A 21,590-nucleotide genomic window follows, 5' to 3' on the forward strand; every position below is an offset into this window, starting at 1 on the left:
GTATCTGATTACTTTTGATGTTTGTATTACTCGGCTTTCTTAATGTGCACTTGGCATTTTTCCTGGTCTCTGCACAGGGATCTAGGGTGAGATGTGTCCATCCTTCTAACGGAACAAGGGCAGAAGTTGCCCATAGCAACCATTCACCTTCTAGGTATAATTTATTTAGTGCATTCTTTTAAGTAGCTAGAATCTGACTGGTTGCTATTGGCAACTTCTCCTCCTCTCCTCTGTATACGATTTAGAATGTACTTTGTCTTAATGGCAAATAACCCTTTGCAAATATGTCTTGTAATGTCCTTTATATTTTAGGGTGCAAAGTTCCCATGGGAAAGTGCGGTAACAGGATGTGAAGTTTGTCCAGAGAAAATATATGGAGAACAGGAAATTCACATTAATGGAGATGTTTTGATGACATTTAAACAATACTACCAGATGACTAAGGTATATAAATATTACATGGTTTATATTACTAATTTCATCAGTAAAATATTGTTGAACAATTATTAAACTATAGAATTTCTAGGGTTTTTGCCATTTTAAAAAGCAATCCTTCTGCAGATCAGATTTTATACTTCTATCCTTACAGTCCCCCTCCTTTGAAGTATCTATGATGGATGCAGTGTGTGTGGTGCACATGGGCTCTTGGGCCCAGTTGCCCCACACCGCACCCACTGCATCCATGTTTAATTACATACCTTTCCGGAGTCCCACGTTGGCACTGCAGCTGCGTGAAAAGTCACAAGAAAAATGTCCGCCACGCAGGGCCGGTGCTAGGGGGTTCGGCGCCCTCCTGCAAACTATAAATTTTGCGCCCTACTACTGCCGCATCATAGTCATTGGCCCAAATTTAGTAGGCCTTAAAAGGTGATAATGTGAAGATGGATAAAGTAGCAGCCAATCAGCTCCTAACTGACATGTTACAGGACGTGTTTGAAAAATGACAGTTACAGTAGGAGCTGGTTGGCTGGTACTTTATTACTATTTATCCATCTCCACTTAATCACTTGTAAAGCTTAGTACAGGAAGGGGGGGGGGGTGACAATGAGAGGTAGAGAGTGACCAGCAGAGGGTGAAAAGAGGATGACAGGGAGAGGGTGAGAGTCAGTGGGTGACAGGAGAGAGGTGACAGGGAAATGGTGAGAATCACTGGGTAACAGGAGAGATAGGTGATGGGGAGGCAGTGACGTGCAGAGAGGTGAGGCAGGAGGGCAGAGCCTTTCTTGTCATACTAACATATAAGACAAAGTTTTGACTATATAAAGTATATGAAAAATACAAATAAGATATAAGAAATATCTTTTTATATTATTCTAATAATTTTTATAGTCAAATCTCTGAAGTAAAAAGTCTGTGAAAGTTACGAAAGTGCCGCCCCTGCCTATCTTTTCCGCACATCTCTGATCAAAACTCACCAGATTTCCAGCAGTATATATTGCTGCACCTGTGTATAATGCCCACATGAACCCTAGAGCTCATATATTCTTTAAATCTGGCTCTGGTACTAGATAGTGCCACCTGAGCAATTTACCTCACCGCACGTCCACCTGCAGGTGGCAGATTTTACAGGGCGTACTGCAACCCCTAGTTAAATCCGTCTACTTGCCTGGGACAAAACGTCAGAGCTTCTCATTCCCCATCCACTACAAAGAGCCAAATTTGGAGCAGGAGGAGGGGAGCAGCAGATCCTACATATCCCTTGCCACTTGCCAGGTAAATTTTGTGAAATGTAGCCCACAGGCTACAATAACTATTGCTATCTAAAGATGGTGTCAGCTACTGGAGCCATATAACTCCTGAAAACATTGCTACAAATACTTCCATATCCTTTACTATTATCATCATTTACTTGTATGGCACAACAAAGGGTTTGCACTACCTTACAAAGTTAATAAACAGGAACAGCATAAACAGAACAAGAAAAAAGTGACCTACAGTACAAATCATAAGCAGTCATCGTAACCAAAGAAGCAGTGGGACGGCAGAACCATTGAAAGCAGTGGGGAGAAGATGATGGTATATTGGGCCCTACACACTGGGCGACATAAGTAAAAGATATGAACGATCTCGTTCATTAATGAACGAGATACCGTTCATATCTTTCAGTGTGGAGGCACCAGCGATGAATGATGCACGGCCCCGTGCTCGTTCATCGCTGGTGCCCTGTCGCTTGTACATGCAGGCCAATATGGACGATCTCATCCATATTTGCCTGCTGTGCTATGGAGCCGGGTGACGGAGGAAGTAAAGAAACCCGACTCCCCCGTCACTCCCCCCCCCCCCCGCCGGTTTGCCAGGCGGCCGTATCCGCCGTCGGGCAGCTCGACGGCGGATTGTTAAATGTATAGTGCCCTTAAGTGTGTATGGCGTGTACAGTATACACAGTAGAGATGAGCGGGTTCGGTTCCTCGGAATCCGAACCCGCCCGAACTTCAGCTTTTTTTACACGGATCCGAGCGACTCGGATCTTCCCGCCTTGCTCGGTTAACCCGAGCGCGCCCGAACGTCATCATGACGCTGTCGGATTCTCGCGAGGCTCGGATTCTATCGCGAGACTCGGATTCTATATAAGGAGCCGCGCGTCGCCGCCATTTTCACACGTGCATTGAGATTGATAGGGAGAGGACGTGGCTGGCATCCTCTCCATTTAGATTAGAAGAGAGAGAGTGAGATTGAGACAGAGACACTTGATTTACTGGAGCTTAGGAGTACTAGAGAGTGCAGAGTTTACTAGTGACTGACCACTGACCAGTGACCACCAGTGCAGTTTTATTTAATATAATCCGTTCTCTGCCTGAAAAAAACGATACACAGTGACTCAGTCACATACCATATCTGTGCTCAGCCCAGTGTGCTGCATCATCTATGTATAATATCTGACTGTGCTCACACAGCTTAATTGTGGGGGAGACTGGGGAGCAGTTATAGGTTATAGCAGGAGCCAGGAGTACATACATATTATTAAAATTAAACAGTGCACACTTTTGCTGCAGGCAGGAGTGCCACTGCCAGTGTGACTGACCAGTGACCTGACCACACTGACCACCAGTATAGTATACTATATTGTGATTGCCTGAAAAAGTTAAACACTCGTCATGTGACTTGTGTGGTGTTTTTTTTTTATTCTATAAAAAACTCATTCTGCTGACAGACAGTGTCCAGCAGGTCCGTCATTATATAATATATACCTGTCCGGCTGCAGTAGTGATATATATATATTTTTTATATCATTATTTATCATCCAGTCGCAGCAGACACAGTATGGTAGTTCACGGCTGTAGCTACCTCTGTGTCGGCACTCGGCAGTCCATCCATAATTGTATACCACCTACCCGTGGGTTTTTTTTTCTTTCTTCTTTATACATACTACATCTCATTATCATCCAGTCTATATTAGCAGCAGACACAGTACAGTACGGTAGTCCACGGCTGTAGCTACCTCTGTGTCGGCACTCGGCAGTCCATCCATAATTGTATACCACCTACCCGTGGTTTTTTTTTTTCTTTCTTCTTTATACATACTACATCTCATTATCATCCAGTCTATATTAGCAGCAGACACAGTACAGTACGGTAGTCCACGGCTGTAGCTACCTCTGTGTCGGCACTCGGCAGTCCGTCCATAATTGTATACCACCTACCCGTGGTTTTTTTTTCTTTCTTCTTTATACATACATACTACATCTCATTATCAACCAGTCTATATTAGCAGCAGACACAGTACAGTACGGTAGTCCACGGCTGTAGCTACCTCTGTGTCGGCACTCGGCAGTCCATCCATAATTGTATACCACCTACCCGTGGTTTTTTTTTCTTTCTTCTTTATACATACTACATCTCATTATCATCCAGTCTATATTAGCAGCAGACACAGTACAGTACGGTAGTCCACGGCTGTAGCTACCTCTGTGTCGGCACTCGGCAGTCCATCCATAATTGTATACCACCTACCGTGGTTTTTTTTTCTTTCTTCTTTATACATACTACATCTCATTATCATCCAGTCTATATTAGCAGCAGACACAGTACAGTCCGGTAGTCCACGGCTGTAGCTACCTCTGTGTCGGCACTCGGCAGTCCGTCCATAATTGTATACCACCTACCCGTGGTTTTTTTTTCTTTCTTCTTTATACATACATACTACATCTCATTATCATCCAGTCTATATTAGCAGCAGACACAGTACAGTACGGTAGTCCACGGCTGTAGCTACCTCTGTGTCGGCACTCGGCAGTCCATCCATAATTGTATACCACCTACCTGTGGTTTTTTTTTCTTTCTTCTTTATACATACTGTGACAAGAACACAGGGATAGTGTTTGAGGGCAGGTATATTTGTCCCAGGTTCTTGTCTTACATGTTTTAGAAAATGTTAACTTCTAGGAAAAATGCTTTTTGTTTTGTCTGAACCTTTTCAGTTTGCTGTAAAAGCTGGGAAAAGGCTCTGAGAGAGAGATAAGGCGAGTTCTAGACATTGGGCCCAGTTCGGGTCTTTGGCCTCACAGAGGGCTAATCAGGGTTTCAGATGTGTAAGAGTGATATAGTGCTTCTAACCTGATTAGTATGGGCAGACTGCCTTGGAAGGCTGCAGGATCTGTGTGTGAGAGACACGCTTTCTGATGCAAGTAAGCTATACAGTATGTACTGAAGAACTCTGTGTTTTGTTTAGTGACAGTTAGGAACATCTTATGTTTAGTTAGTGCCGGACAGGCAAGGTATTTTTATTTTGGGGTTTGTTTTATTTTCTGTTTCAATAAAACTGGCCGGGGTCGGTTGTACCAGAAACTGGACTTGTGTTGTTCCTCAGCTGCTGCGGGCTGCCATATTCCCCAGGAAAAGGCACCTTGCACCCCTACAGTGTTACAACTTGGTGGAGAATGCGAGTAGGCCGTTCTGCGCATAAGTGAAAGCAGCAGCTTTGTGAGGCCTGCAGAAAACGGTGGTTTATGCAGATACAGCCCAGTGTGAAGTTACTGAGACTCACCCCTGAGGGTTTGATATATGTCCTGGGTGAAAGCAGCTGCAAAGCCGCCTGAAAAATCTGTTGACATGGAGGATCTGCTTAAAGCCTTGCTGCAAGCTACAGCGGCTCAGCAGGAGGCCAACCGACAGCAGCAGGTGGCAATGGAGGAAAATTGGAGACTACAGCAGGTGGCAATGGAGGAAAATAAGAGACAACAGCAGGCAGTTGTTGATGAACTTTACAGGCAACAGCGTCAGGATAGAGAGGCCTTAACAGAAGTGGTGCAGAGACTTGCAGCTCGGGTTGGAGATGTGGCCGTCAGTGCTCCAACCAGCTCTAGTTCTATACGAGCCAGTCACTTCCTGCAGAAAATGACAGAGGCTGATGATGTGGAGGCCTATCTGACCACGTTTGAAAGGACTGCCGAGCGTGAGAACTGGCCGAAAGCACAGTGGGCCAGTCTGCTGGCACCTTTCCTGTCAGGTGAGCCCCAAAAAGCTTACTTTGATTTAAGCCCTGCTGAGGCTCGGGACTATGATAAACTAAAGACTGAGATCCTGACCCACCTGGGAGTCACGCTGTCAGTACGAGCGCAACGGGTGCACCGTTGGCTGTACGCCATGGAGAAGCCTCCGCGCTCCCAGATGCACGACCTTATTCAGCTAACAAAAAAATGGCTGCAGCCAGAGACATTAACTGGTCCCCAGATGGTGGAAAGAGTCGTCATGGACCGCTACTTGAGATCTTTGCCCATGGTCCTGCGCAAGTGGGTGAGCCATGGAAACCCGGGTACTGCTGACCAGTTAGTGGACATGGTAGAGAGGTATTTGGCAGCAGAGGAACTACTGATGACCACCCAGCAACCCATAGGTCCTCGACAGCGCCCTTCAGTAAAGACTGGTAAGACTGTTCCGTGGGAAAATGTTGCTGGGCGGTTAAGAGAACGCAAGGCTGGAGAGACTGTAAACACTGGCCCTGGAAACAGGCCAATGGGGCTAGAACGGTCTATGCTGCCCAAATGGGTTGACAATCGTGTGGTTAAATGTTTTAGGTGTGGTATGCCAGGTCATGTTATTGCCAATTGCCCAGTCACGCAAGAACCCATGCAATGTGATGCTGCCTTTGAATGTCGCAGAATGTCTTTCTTTGCTAGGTTAGCTTGTACAGTGGTACCTTCACCTGAGCTGGAAAAACAAATGTGTGATGTGTTCTTAGAAGGTAACCGGGTAGAGGCCTTGCCAGATTCAGGAAGTTTAGTTACCCTCGTGAAAGCTGGGTTAGTGAACCCCTTAAAGGTCCAGCAAATACCTATTGGGGTAACTTGCATACATGGGGATACCCAACATTATGCCACTGCTGAGGTGAATATAGAAACTTGTTGTGGGTCAGCAATGGTTAAAGTGGGACTGGTCCCTACCTTGGTGCATGAGGCCATAATAGGGAGGGATTTTCCTCATTTTTGGAAACTGTGGGAATCACGGTTATCAACAGATGTGAGAAGTAAAAAGCCAGTTGATAATACCGGTGATTTTATGGATGTACGTGGGTCTTCGGAACTTTCTGGCCCTTTGCCTTTTGCTAGTTTGGCTGGGGAAGTGACAGATGGGGAGTCCAGTGAGGACCCTCTTGCCGGGAACAGAGACATAGTAGTTAGAACTGAAAGCGTGCCTGACCTGGAGGTAAAGAAGGATCTGTTTGCGTCTGAACAGTTAAAGTATCCTACCTTAATAAAGGCTAGAGAGAATGTTAAGATTGTTAATGGGGAACCTGTGGTACCAGGTGACAGGGTTACGTATCCCCACATGGCCATCTGTAATGAGCTCTTGTACCACATTGTCAAAAGGGGTGAGGATGTGGTGGAACAGCTGGTAGTTCCCCAGCCTTATCGGAGAACGGTACTAGATTTAGCTCATAGTCACGTTACCGCAGGACATTTAGGGGCAGAAAAAACCACTGAAAGAGTTTTACAAAGGTTCTTTTGGCCAGGGGTTTATAAAGAAGTGTCTGAATATTGTTCTTCCTGTCCTGAATGCCAGTATCATGCCCCTAGACCCCATTTCAGGAGCCCACTAGTTCCCATGCCTATTATAGAGGTCCCGTTTGACAGAATAGCCATGGATCTCGTGGGGCCCTTGTTAAAGTCTGCTCGGGGCCATCAGTATATCCTGGTAATTATGGACTATGCCACTGAGGCTGTCCCTTTACGCACTATCACAACCAAGGCGATAGCTAGGGAGCTGGTGCAGGTATTTAGTAGAGTGGGAATACCAAAAGAAATTTTGACTGACCAAGGTACTCCATTTATGTCAAGGATCATGAAAGAATTGTGCAAGTTATTTAAGGTCACTCACCTCAGGACGTCCATCTACCATCCCCAAACTGACGGGTTGGTGGAAAGGTTTAATAAAACATTAAAAAGTATGTTAAAAAAGGTTGTTGAGAGAGATGGGAAAAACTGGGATTGTTTGTTGCCCTACTTGTTAATGGCCATCAGAGAAGTCCCTCAGTCCTCTACGGGGTTTTCTCCATTTGATTTGTTGTATGGTAGACACCCCAGAGGGCTGTTGGATATTGCCAAAGAGACGTGGGAAGGACAGCCCACTCCTTATAGAAGCGTTATTGAGCATGTAACACAAATGCAGGATAGGATTGCAGCCGTGGTACCTGTTGTCAGAGAGCACATGGAACAGGCCCAAAGTGCTCAACAGAGGGTCTATAACCGGAGTGCCAAGATACGGGAATTTGCTCCTGGAGATAGAGTTCTTGTTTTGGTACCCACTGTGGAAAGCAAATTCCTAGCTAAATGGCAGGGTCCATTTGAGATTAGGGAAAAAGTGAATGAGGTTAATTACAAAGTATACCAGCCGGGAAAGAGAAAACCCGAACAGATCTACCATGTTAACTTAATCAAACCCTGGAAAGATAGGTTGTCTCTGTCAGCGGAGCCTTGCCCTTCGGTGTCTTCACCCCGGTTGCTTCCCGCAGTGAAGGTGTCAGAGACATTATCAGCTGATCAGAACAATCAGGTTAAAGAATTTCTCATCCAAAATAGGGAGGTATTTTCAGAGCTGCCTGGCCGAACGACCATAATAAAACATGACATTGTCACAGAACCAGGGGTCAGGGTTCATTTAAAGCCATATAGGATTCCTGAAGCTCAGCGAGAAGCTATTTCTAAGGAAGTTAAAACCATGTTAGAACTTGGAGTCATAGAGGAGTCTAACAGTGAGTGGTCCAGTCCCATAGTGCTCATCCCGAAGCCCGACGGTAGCATACGCTTCTGTAATGACTTTCGTAAGTTAAATGAGGTGTCCAAGTTTGACGCATACCCCATGCCCCGTGTGGATGAGCTTGTAGAAAGGCTGGGAACAGCCAGGTTTCTCACCACATTGGACCTGACCAAAGGTTACTGGCAAATACCTTTATCTGATAGCGCCAAAGAAAAAACAGCCTTTTCGGTTCCGGAGGGGCTGTACCAGTATAAGATGTTACCCTTTGGGTTGCATGGGGCTCCAGCAACCTTTCAACGGGCGATGGATAAAATTTTGAGGCCCCATAGAAAATATGCAGCTGCCTATTTGGATGATGTGGTAATTCACAGTACAGACTGGGGGTCCCATTTGGTTAAAGTACAAGCAGTACTGGACTCAATCAGAGAGGCAGGGTTAACTGCTAACCCAAAGAAGTGCTGCCTCGCAATGGAGGAGGTCAAATACTTGGGCTTCACCATAGGCAGAGGTCTGATTAGGCCCCAATTGAATAAAGTTGATGCTATTCAAAACTGGCCTCGTCCAGTGAATAAAAAACAGGTAAGGGCTTTTTTGGGAATTACTGGGTACTATAGACGGTTTATTCCTAATTTTGCGACCACAGCGGTGCCGTTGTCAGACCTTACCAAAGGGAAGCAGTCAAATGTGGTGAAATGGAACCCTGATGCAGAAAAGGCGTTCCAAGCATTAAAAGTGGCTTTGTGTTCACAACCGGTGTTGATAACACCAGATTTTTCAAAAGAATTTGTGGTACAGACAGATGCCTCAGAGGTAGGGATAGGTGCTGTGCTGTCCCAAACCAGAGATGGGGATGAACACCCTATCATTTATTTGAGTAGGAAACTCAATGAGCATGAAAAAAGGTATGCCATTGTGGAAAAAGAGGCTTTAGCCATTAAGTGGGCACTAGATACCTTGAGATATTACCTCTTGGGTAGACAATTCAGACTAGTGACAGACCATGCCCCTTTAAAATGGATGTATGTAAATAGAGGCAAGAATGCTCGTGTAACTAGATGGTTTCTAGCGTTGCAGGACTTTAAGTTTACTGTCGAACATAGACCGGGAACACAATTGGCCAACGCAGATGCATTGTCTCGCATCTTCTGTTTGGGGGCTACAAGTGTTCCGGCCCCTAGGTCGAAACAGGGGAGGGGGATATGTGACAAGAACACTGGGATAGTGTTTGAGGGCAGGTATATTTGTCCCAGGTTCTTGTCTTACATGTTTTAGAAAATGTTAACTTCTAGGAAAAATGCTTTTTGTTTTGTCTGAACCTTTTCAGTTTGCTGTAAAAGCTGGGAAAAGGCTCTGAGAGAGAGATAAGGCGAGTTCTAGACATTGGGCCCAGTTCGGGTCTTTGGCCTCACAGAGGGCTAATCAGGGTTTCAGATGTGTAAGAGTGATATAGTGCTTCTAACCTGATTAGTATGGGCAGACTGCCTGGGAAGGCTGCAGGATCTGTGTGTGAGAGACACGCTTTCTGATGCAAGTAAGCTATACAGTATGTACTGAAGAACTCTGTGTTTTGTTTAGTGACAGTTAGGAACATCTTATGTTTAGTTAGTGCCGGACAGGCAAGGTATTTTTATTTTGGGGTTTGTTTTATTTTCTGTTTCAATAAAACTGGCCGGGGTCGGTTGTACCAGAAACTGGACTTGTGTTGTTCCTCAGCTGCTGCGGGCTGCCATATTCCCCAGGAAAAGGCACCTTGCACCCCTACAGTGTTACAATACATACTACATCTCATTATCATCCAGTCTATATTAGCAGCAGACACAGTACAGTACGGTAGTCCACGGCTGTAGCTACCTCTGTGTCGGCACTCGGCAGTCCGTCCATAATTGTATACCACCTACCCGTGTTTTTTTTTCTTTCTTCTTTATACATACATACTACATCTCATTATCATCCAGTCTATATTAGCAGCAGACACAGTACAGTACAATAGTCCATGGCTGTAGCTACCTCTGTGTCGGCACTCGGCAGTCCATTCATAATTGTATACTAGTATCCATCCATCTCCATTGTTTACCTGAGGTGCCTTTTAGTTGTGCCTATTAAAATATGGAGAACAAAAATGTTGAGGTTCCAAAATTAGGGAAAGATCAAGATCCACTTCCACCTCGTGCTGAAGCTGCTGCCACTAGTCATGGCCGAGACGATGAAATGCCAGCAACGTCGTCTGCCAAGGCCGATGCCCAATGTCATAGTACAGAGCATGTCAAATCCAAAACACCAAATATCAGTAAAAAAAGGACTCCAAAACCTAAAATAAAATTGTCGGAGGAGAAGCGTAAACTTGCCAATATGCCATTTACCACACGGAGTGGCAAGGAACGGCTGAGGCCCTGGCCTATGTTCATGGCTAGTGGTTCAGCTTCACATGAGGATGGAGGCACTCAGCCTCTCGCTAGAAAAATGAAAAGACTCAAGCTGGCAAAAGCAGTAGCACCGCAAAGAACTGTGCGTTCTTCGAAATCCCAAATCCACAAGGAGAGTCCAATTGTGTCGGTTGCGATGCCTGACCTTCCCAACACTGGACGTGAAGAGCATGCGCCTTCCACCATTTGCACGCCCCCTGCAAGTGCTGGAAGGAGCACCCGCAGTCCAGTTCCTGATAGTCAGATTGAAGATGTCAGTGTTGAAGTACACCAGGATGAGGAGGATATGGGTGTTGCTGGCGCTGGGGAGGAAATTGACCAGGAGGATTCTGATGGTGAGGTGGTTTGTTTAAGTCAGGCACCCGGGGAGACACCTGTTGTCCGTGGGAGGAATATGGCCGTTGACATGCCTGGTGAAAATACCAAAAAAATCAGCTCTTCGGTGTGGAACTATTTCAACAGAAATGCGGACAACAGGTGTCAAGCCGTGTGTTCCCTTTGTCAAGCTGTAATAAGTAGGGGTAAGGACGTTAACCACCTCGGAACATCCTCCCTTATACGTCACCTGCAGCGCATTCATAATAAGTCAGTGACAAGTTCAAAAACTTTGGGTGACAGCGGAAGCAGTCCACTGACCAGTAAATCCCTTCCTCTTGTAACCAAGCTCACGCAAACCACCCCACCAACTCCCTCAGTGTCAATTTCCTCCTTCCCCAGGAATGCCAATAGTCCTGCAGGCCATGTCACTGGCAATTCTGACGAGTCCTCTCCTGCCTGGGATTCCTCCGATGCATCCTTGCGTGTAACGCCTACTGCTGCTGGCGCTGCTGTTGTTGCTGCTGGGAGTCGATGGTCATCCCAGAGGGGAAGTCGTAAGACCACTTTTACTACTTCCACCAAGCAATTGACTGTCCAACAGTCCTTTGCGAGGAAGATGAAATATCACAGCAGTCATCCTACAGCAAAGCGGATAACTGAGGCCTTGGCATCCTGGGTGGTGAGAAACGTGGTTCCGGTATCCATCATTACTGCAGAGCCAACTAGAGACTTGTTGGAGGTACTGTGTCCCCGGTACCAAATACCATCTAGGTTCCATTTCTCTAGGCAGGCGATACCGAAAATGTACACAGACCTCAGAAAAAGAGTCACCAGTGTCCTAAAAAATGCAGCTGTACCCAATGTCCACTTAACCACGGACATGTGGACAAGTGGAGCAGGGCAGGGTCAGGACTATATGACTGTGACAGCCCACTGGGTAGATGTATGGACTCCCGCCGCAAGAACAGCAGCGGCGGCACCAGTAACAGCATCTCGCAAACGCCAACTCTTTCCTAGGCAGGCTACGCTTTGTATCACCGGTTTCCAGAATACGCACACAGCTGAAAACCTCTTACGGCAACTGAGGAAGATCATCGCGGAATGGCTTACCCCAATTGGACTCTCCTGTGGATTTGTGGCATCGGACAACGCCAGCAATATTGTGTGTGCATTAAATATGGGCAAATTCCAGCACGTCCCATGTTTTGCACATACCTTGAATTTGGTGGTGCAGAATTTTTTAAAAAACGACAGGGGCGTGCAAGAGATGCTGTCGGTGGCCAGAAGAATTGCGGGACACTTTCGGCGTACAGGCACCACGTACAGAAGACTGGAGCACCACCAAAAACTACTGAACCTGCCCTGCCATCATCTGAAGCAAGAAGTGGTAACGAGGTGGAATTCAACCCTCTATATGCTTCAGAGGTTGGAGGAGCAGCAAAAGGCCATTCAAGCCTATACAATTGAGCACGATATAGGAGGTGGAATGCACCTGTCTCAAGCGCAGTGGAGAATGATTTCAACGTTGTGCAAGGTTCTGATGCCCTTTGAACTTGCCATACGTGAAGTCAGTTCAGACACTGCCAGCCTGAGTCAGGTCATTCCCCTCATCAGGCTTTTGCAGAAGAAGCTGGAGACATTGAAGGAGGAGCTAACACGGAGCGATTCCGCTAGGCATGTGGGACTTGTGGATGGAGCCCTTAATTCGCTTAACAAGGATTCACGGGTGGTCAATCTGTTGAAATCAGAGCACTACATTTTGGCCACCATGCTCGATCCTAGATTTAAAGCCTACCTTGGATCTCTCTTTCCGGCAGACACAAGTCTGCTGGGGTTGAAAGACCTGCTGGTGAGAAAATTGTCAAGTCAAGCGGAACGCGACCTGTCAACATCTCCTCCTTCACATTCTCCCGCAACTGGGGGTGCGAGGAAAAGGCTCAGAATTCCGAGCCCACCCGCTGGCGGTGATGCAGGGCAGTCTGGAGCGACTGCTGATGCTGACATCTGGTCCGGACTGAAGGACCTGACAACGATTACGGACATGTCGTCTACTGTCACTGCATATGATTCTCTCAACATTGAAAGAATGGTGGAGGATTATATGAGTGACCGCATCCAAGTAGGCACGTCACACAGTCCGTACTTATACTGGCAGGAAAAAGAGGCAATTTGGAGGCCCTTGCACAAACTGGCTTTATTCTACCTAAGTTGCCCTCCCACTAGTGTGTACTCCGAAAGAGTGTTTAGTGCCGCCGCTCACCTTGTCAGCAATCGGCGTACGAGGTTACATCCAGAAAATGTGGAGAAGATGATGTTCATTAAAATGAATTATAATCAATTCCTCCGCGGAGACATTGACCAGCAGCAATTGCCTCCACAAAGTACACAGGGAGCTGAGATGGTGGATTCCAGTGGGGACGAATTGATAATCTGTGAGGAGGGGGATGTACACGGTGATATATCGGAGGATGATGATGAGGTGGACATCTTGCCTCTGTAGAGCCAGTTTGTGCAAGGAGAGATTAATTGCTTCTTTTTTGGGGGGGGTCCAAACCAACCCGTCATATCAGTCACAGTCGTGTGGCAGACCCTGTCACTGAAATGATGGGTTGGTTAAAGTGTGCATGTCCTGTTTTGTTTATACAACATAAGGGTGGGTGGGAGGGCCCAAGGACAATTCCATCTTGCACCTCTTTTTTCTTTTATTTTTCTTTGCGTCATGTGCTGTTTGGGGAGGGTTTTTTGGAAGGGCCATCCTGCGTGACACTGCAGTGCCACTCCTAGATGGGCCCGGCGTTTGTGTCGGCCACTAGGGTCGCTTATCTTACTCACACAGTCAGCTACCTCATTGCGCCTCTTTTTTTCTTTGCGTCATGTGCTGTTTGGGGAGGGTTTTTTGGAAGGGACATCCTGCGTGACACTGCAGTGCCACTCCTAGATGGGCCCGGTGTTTGTGTCGGCCACTAGGGTCGCTTATCTTACTCACACAGTCAGCTACCTCATTGCGCCTCTTTTTTTCTTTGCGTCATGTGCTGTTTGGGGAGGGTTTTTTGGAAGGGCCATCCTGCGTGACACTGCAGTGCCACTCCTAGATGGGCCCGGTGTTTGTGTCGGCCACTAGGGTCGCTTATCTTACTCACACAGTCAGCTACCTCATTGCGCCTCTTTTTTTCTTTGCGTCATGTGCTGTTTGGGGAGGGTTTTTTGGAAGGGCCATCCTGCGTGACACTGCAGTGCCACTCCTAGATGGGCCCGGTGTTTGTGTCGGCCACTAGGGTCGCTTATCTTACTCACACAGTCAGCTACCTCATTGCGCCTCTTTTTTTCTTTGCGTCATGTGCTGTTTTGGGAGGGTTTTTTGGAAGGGCCATCCTGCGTGACACTGCAGTGCCACTCCTAGATGGGCCCGGTGTTTGTGTCGGCCACTAGGGTCGCTTATCTTACTCACACAGTCAGCTACCTCATTGCGCCTCTTTTTTTCTTTGCGTCATGTGCTGTTTGGGGAGGGTTTTTTGGAAGGGCCATCCTGCGTGACACTGCAGTGCCACTCCTAGATGGGCCCGGTGTTTGTGTCGGCCACTAGGGTCGCTTATCTTACTCACACAGTCAGCTACCTCATTGCGCCTCTTTTTTTCTTTGCGTCATGTGCTGTTTGGGGAGGGTTTTTTGGAAGGGCCATCCTGCGTGACACTGCAGTGCCACTCCTAGATGGGCCCGGTGTTTGTGTCGGCCACTAGGGTCGCTTATCTTACTCACACAGTCAGCTACCTCATTGCGCCTCTTTTTTTCTTTGCGTCATGTGCTGTTTGGGAGGGTTTTTTGGAAGGGACATCCTGCGTGACACTGCAGTGCCACTCCTAGATGGGCCCGGTGTTTGTGTCGGCCACTAGGGTCGCTTATCTTACTCACACAGTCAGCTACCTCATTGCGCCTCTTTTTTTCTTTGCGTCATGTGCTGTTTGGGGAGGGTTTTTTGGAAGGGCCATCCTGCGTGACACTGCAGTGCCACTCCTAGATGGGCCCGGTGTTTGTGTCGGCCACTAGGGTCGCTTATCTTACTCACACAGTCAGCTACCTCATTGCGCCTCTTTTTTTCTTTGCGTCATGTGCTGTTTGGGGAGGGTTTTTTGGAAGGGCCATCCTGCGTGACACTGCAGTGCCACTCCTAGATGGGCCCGGTGTTTGTGTCGGCCACTAGGGTCGCTTATCTTACTCACACAGTCAGCTACCTCATTGCGCCTCTTTTTTTCTTTGCGTCATGTGCTGTTTTGGGAGGGTTTTTTTGGAAGGGCCATCCTGCGTGACACTGCAGTGCCACTCCTAGATGGGCCCGGTGTTTGTGTCGGCCACTAGGGTCGCTTATCTTACTCACACAGTCAGCTACCTCATTGCGCCTCTTTTTTTCTTTGCGTCATGTGCTGTTTGGGGAGGGTTTTTTGGAAGGGCCATCCTGCGTGACACTGCAGTGCCACTCCTAGATGGGCCCGGTGTTTGTGTCGGCCACTAGGGTCGCTTATCTTACTCACACAGTCAGCTACCTCATTGCGCCTCTTTTTTTCTTTGCCTCATGTGCTGTTTGGGGAGGGTTTTTTGGAAGGGCCATCCTGCGTGACACTATAGTGCCACTCCTAGATGGGCCCGGTGTTTGTGTCGGCCACTAGGGTCGCTTATCTTACTCACACAGTCAGCTACCTCATTGCGCCTCTTTTTTTTCTTTGCGTCATGTGCTGTTTGGGGAGGGTTTTTTGGAAGGGCCATCCTGCGTGACACTGCAGTGCCACTCCTAGATGGGCCCGGTGTTTGTGTCGGCCACTAGGGTCGCTTATCTTACTCACACAGTCAGCTACCTCATTGCGCCTCTTTTTTTCTTTGCGTCATGTGCTGTTTGGGGAGGGTTTTTTGGAAGGGACATCCTGCGTGACACTGCAGTGCCACTCCTAGATGGGCCCGGTGTTTGTGTCGGCCACTAGGGTCGCTTATCTTACTCACACAGCTACCTCATTGCGCCTCTTTTTTTCTTTGCGTCATGTGCTGTTTGGGGAGGGTTTTTTGGAAGGGACATCCTGCGTGACACTGCAGTGCCACTCCTAGATGGGCCCGGTGTTTGTGTCGGCCACTAGGGTCGCTTATCTTACTCACACCAGCGACCTCGGTGCAAATTTTAGGACTAAAAATAATATTGTGAGGTGTGAGGTATTCAGAATAGACTGAAAATGAGTGGAAATTATGGTTTTTGAGGTTAATAATACTTTGGGATCAAAATGACCCCCAAATTCTATGATTTAAGCTGTTTTTTAGGGTTTTTTGAAAAAAACACCCGAATCCAAAACACACCCGAATCCGACAAAAAAAATTCGGTGAGGTTTTGCCAAAACGCGGTCGAACCCAAAACACGGCCGCGGAACCGAACCCAAAACCAAAACACAAAACCCGAAAAATTTCAGGCGCTCATCTCTAATACACAGTAACTATTGGGAGAGTTCTACCATGTCCAAACTCTATATGTTTCATGTCTAACTGCTGTGGGACATCCCATACAATCAGGAATGTCTTCAAGACAGTTTTTCCTAAAAATCTATATCTTTAGGAAAAATGGTTGGAATTGTTATGAACTGCTGTGGTAACCGTCCCAATGACTAATTAAGCAATTGGAATTTTCTAATTACCTTATTTAGTCTTTAATTACTCACCTTCCGCAACACTGCCTCTCCTGCAGTTCTCTTCTTCTTCAGCGTCACAGAGCAATTTTCCAGGGACCTGTCGGGCACAGGACAGGTACATACTATACCTCCTCCCCCTCCACGCACAATACACTGCAGCCAATACCCTGAACCTCCCTCCCCACACACAACACTACCACTGCTACCCTGCATCCCTCTCCATACACACACTACATTACACTACCACTGCTACCCTGCACTCCTCTCCATACACACACTACATTACACTACCGCTGCTACCCTGCACCCCTCTCTACACACACACACACACTACATTACACTACCGCTGCTACCCTGCACACCTCTTCACACACACTACATTACGCTACTGCTGCTACCCTGCACACCTCTCCACACACACACTACATTACACTACCGCTGCTACCCTGCACCCCTCTCTACACACACACACACTACATTACACTACCGCTGCTACCCTGCACACCTCTCCACACACACACACACACACACACACACACACACTACATTACACTACTGCTGCTACCCTGCACCCCTCTCTACACACAGTAGTGATGTGCACCGGAAATTTTTCGGGTTTTGGTTTTGGATTCGGTTCCGCGGCCGTGTTTTGGATTCGAACGCGTTTTGGCAAAACCTCCCTGAAAATTTTTTGTCGGATTCGGGTGTGTTTTGGATTCGGGTGTTTTTTACAAAAAACCCTCAAAAAACAGCTTAAATTATAGAATTTGGGGGTCATTTTGATCCCATAGTATTATTAACCTCAATAACCATAATTTCCACTCATTTTCAGTCTATTCTGAACACCTCACACCTCACAATATTATTTTTAGTCCTAAAATTTGCACCGAGGTCGCTGGATGGCTAAGCTAAGCGACACAAGTGGCCGACACAAACACCTGGCCCATCTAGGAGTGGCACTGCAGTGTCAGGCAGGATGGCACTTCAAAAAAATTGTCCCCAAACAGCACATGATGCAAAGAAAAAAAGAGGCGCACCAAGGTCGCTGTGTGACTAAGCTAAGCGACACAAGTGGCCGACACAAACACCTGGCCCATCTAGGAGTGGCACTGCAGTGTCAGGCAGGATGGCACTTCAAAAAAAATGTCCCCAAACAGCACATAATGCAAAGAAAAAAAGAGGCGCACCAAGGTCGCTGTGTGACTAAGCTAAGTGACACAAGTGGCCGACACAAACACCTGGCCCATCTAGGAGTGGCACTGCAGTGTCAGACAGGATGGCACTTCAAAAAAATTGTCCCCAAACAGCACATGATGCAAAGAAAAAAAGAGGTGCACCAAGGTCGCTGGATGGCTAAGCTAAGCGACACAAGTGGCCGACACAAACACCTGGCCCATCTAGGAGTGGCACTGCAGTGTCAGGCAGGATGGCACTTCAAAAAAAATTGTCCCCAAACAGCACATGATGCAAAGAAAAAAAGAGGCGCACCAAGGTCGCTGTGTGACTAAGCTAAGCGACACAAGTGGCCGACACAAACACCTGGTCCATCTAGGAGTGGCACTGCAGTGTCAGGCAGGATGGCACTTCAAAAAAAAATGTCCCCAAACAGCACATGATGCAAAGAAAAAAAGAGGCGCACCAAGGTCGCTGTGTGACTAAGCTAAGCGACACAAGTGGCCGACACAAACACCTGGCCCATCTAGGAGTGGCACTGCAGTGTCAGATAGGATGGCACTTCAAAAAAATTGTCCCCAAACAGCACATGATACAAAGAAAAAAAGAGGCGCACCAAGGTCGCTGTGTGACTAAGCTAAGCGACACAAGTGGCCGACACAAACACCTGGCCCATCTAGGAGTGGCACTGCAGTGTCAGGCAGGATGGCACTTCAAAAAAATTGTCCCCAAACAGCACATGATGCAAAGAAAAAAAGAGGCGCACCAAGGTCGCTGTGTGACTTAGCTAAGCGACACAAGTGGCCGACACAAACACCTGGCCCATCTAGGAGTGGCACTGCAGTGTCAGGCAGGATGGCACTTCAAAAAAATTGTCCCCAAACAGCGCATGATGGAAAGAAAAATGAAAGAAAAAAGAGGTGCAAGATGGAATTGTCCTTAGGCCCTCCCACCCACCCTTATGTTGTATAAACAGGACATACACACTTTATCGAACCCATCATTTCAGCGACAGGGTCTGCCACACGACTGTGACTGAAATGACTGGTTGGTTTGGGCCCCCACCAAAAAAGAAGCAATCAATCTCTCCTTGCACAAACTGGCTCTACAGAGGCAAGATGTCCACCTCATCATCATCCTCCGATTCCTCACCCCTTTCACTGTGTACATCCCCCTCCTCACAGATTATTAATTCATCCCCACTGGAATCCACCATCTCAGGTCCCTGTGTACTTTCTGGAGGCAATTGCTGGTGAATGTCTCCACGGAGGAATTGATTATCATTCATTTTGATGAACATCATCTTCCCCACATTTTTTGAAGTAACCTCGTACGCCGATTGCTGACAAGGTGAGCGGCTGCACTAAACACTCTTTCGGAGTACACACTGGAGGGTGGGCAACTTAGGTAAAATACAGCCAGTTTGTGCAAGGGCCTCCAAATTGCCTCTTTTTCCTGCCAGTATACGTACGGACTGTCTGACGTGCCTACTTGGATGCGGTCACTCATATAATCCTCCACCATTCTTTCAATGGTGACAGAATCATATGCAGTGACAGTAGACGACATGTCAGTAATCGTTGCCAGGTCCTTCAGTCCGGACCAGATGTCAGCACTCGCTCCAAACTGCCCTGCATCACCGCCAGCGGGTGGGCTCGGAATTCTTAGCCTTTTCCTCGCATTCCCAGTTGCGGGAGAATGTGAAGGAGGAGCTGTTGACGGGTCACGTTCCGCTTGACTTGACAATTTTCTCACCAGCAGGTCTTTGAACCTCTGCAGACTTGTGTCTGCCGGAAAGAGAGATACAACGTAGGTTTTAAATCTAGGATCGAGCATGGTGGCCAAAATGTAGTGCTCTGATTTCAACAGAGTGACCACCCGTGAATCCTGGTTGAGCGAATTTAGGGCTCCATCCACAAGTCCCACATGCCTAGCGGAATCGCTCTGTTTTAGCTCCTCCTTCAATGTCTCCAGCTTCTTCTGCAAAAGCCTGATGAGGGGAATGACCTGACTCAGGCTGGCAGTGTCTGAATTGACTTCACGTGTGGCAAGTTCAAAGGGTTGCAGAACCTTGCACAACGTTGAAATCATTCTCCACTGCGCTTGAGTCAGGTGCATTCCCCCTCCTTTGCCTATATCGTGGGCAGATGTATAGGCTTGAATGGCCTTTTGCTGCTCCTCCATCCTCTGAAGCATATAGAGGGTTGAATTCCACCTCGTTACCACCTCTTGCTTCAGATGATGGCAGGGCAGGTTCAGGAGTGTTTGGTGGTGCTCCAGTCTTCGGCACGCGGTGGCTGAATGCCGAAAGTGGCCCGCAATTCTTCGGGCCACCGACAGCATCTCTTGCACGCCCCTGCCGTTTTTTAAATAATTCTGCACCACCAAATTCAATGTATGTGCAAAACATGGGACGTGCTGGAATTTGCCCAGATGTAATGCACGCACAATATTGGTGGCGTTGTCCGATGTCACAAATCCCCAGGAGAGTCCAATTGGGGTAAGCCATTCTGCGATGATGTTCCTCAGTTTCCGTAAGAGGTTATCAGCTGTGTGCCTCTTATGGAAAGCGATGATACAAAGCGTAGCCTGCCTAGGAACGAGTTGGCGTTTGCGAGATGCTGCTACTGGTGCCGCCGCTGCTGTTCTTGCTGCGGGAGGCAATACATCTACCCAGTGGGCTGTCACAGTCATATAGTTCTGAGTCTGCCCTGCTCCACTTGTCCACATGTCCGTGGTTAAGTGGACATTGGGTACAACTGCATTTTTTAGGACACTGGTGAGTCTTTTTCTGAGGTCTGTGTACATTTTCGGTATCGCCTGCCTAGAGAAATGGATCCTAGATGGTATTTGGTACCGGGGACACAGTACCTCAATCAAGTCTCTAGTTGCCTCTGAATTAACGGTGGATACCGGAACCACGTTTCTCACCACCCAGGCTGACAAGACCTGAGTTATCCGCTTTGCAGCAGGATGACTGCTGTGATATTTCATCTTCCTCGCAAAGGACTGTTGGACAGTCAATTGCTTACTGGAAGTAGTACAAGTGGTCTTCCGACTTCCCCTCTGGGATGACGATCGACTCCAAGCAGCAACAACAGCAGCGCCAGCAGCAGTAGGCGTTACACTCAAGGATGCATCGGAGGAATCCCAGGCAGGAGAGGACTCGTCAGACTTGCCAGTGACATGGCCTGCAGGACTATTGGCTTTCCTGTCTAAGTAAAAAATTGACACTGAGGGAGTTGGTGGTGTGGTTTGCAGGAGCTTGGTTAGAGAAAGGGATTTAGAAAGAGAAAGGGATTTAGTGGTCAGTGGACTGCTTCCACTGTCATCCAAAGTTTTTGAACTTGTCACTGACTTCTGATGAATGCGGACCAGGTGACGTATAAGGGAGGATGTTCCTAGGTGGTTAACGTCCTTACCCCTACTTATTACAGCTTGACAAAGGCAACACACGGCTTGACACCTGTTGTCCGCATTTGTGTTGAAATAATTCCACACCGAAGAGGTGATTTTTTTTGTATTTTGACCAGGCATGTCAATAGCCATATTCGTCCCACGGACAACAGGTGTCTCCCCGGGTGCCTGACTTAAACAAATCACCTCACCATCAGAATCCTCCTTGTCAATTTCCTCCCCAGCGCCAGCAACACCCATATCCTCATCCTGGTGTACTTCAACAGTGACATCTTCAATTTGAGTATCAGGAACAGGACTGCGGGTGCTCCTTCCAGCACTTGCAGGGGGCGTGCAAATGGTGGAAGGCGCAAGCTCTTCCCGTCCAGTGTTGGGAAGGTCATGCATCGCAACCGACACAATTGGA

General features: G+C 47.5%; 1 protein-coding gene across 5 annotated transcripts in view; it reads left to right on the forward strand.

Moving 5' to 3' along the window:
* Positions 1–21,590, forward strand: part of PGGHG (protein-glucosylgalactosylhydroxylysine glucosidase) — a 191,067-nt gene that overhangs the window by 67,351 nt on the left and 102,126 nt on the right. For all 5 annotated transcript variants that reach the window (XM_063945072.1, XM_063945076.1, XM_063945074.1 and 2 more), the window contains one exon: positions 313–444. In XM_063945072.1, the coding sequence (XP_063801142.1) occupies positions 313–444 (132 nt within the window). The remainder of the gene's footprint in view (positions 1–312; positions 445–21,590) is intronic.

The sequence above is a fragment of the Pseudophryne corroboree genome, chromosome 11, assembly GCF_028390025.1.
Source record: "Pseudophryne corroboree isolate aPseCor3 chromosome 11, aPseCor3.hap2, whole genome shotgun sequence".
NCBI classification, from domain to species: domain Eukaryota; kingdom Metazoa; phylum Chordata; class Amphibia; order Anura; family Myobatrachidae; genus Pseudophryne; species Pseudophryne corroboree.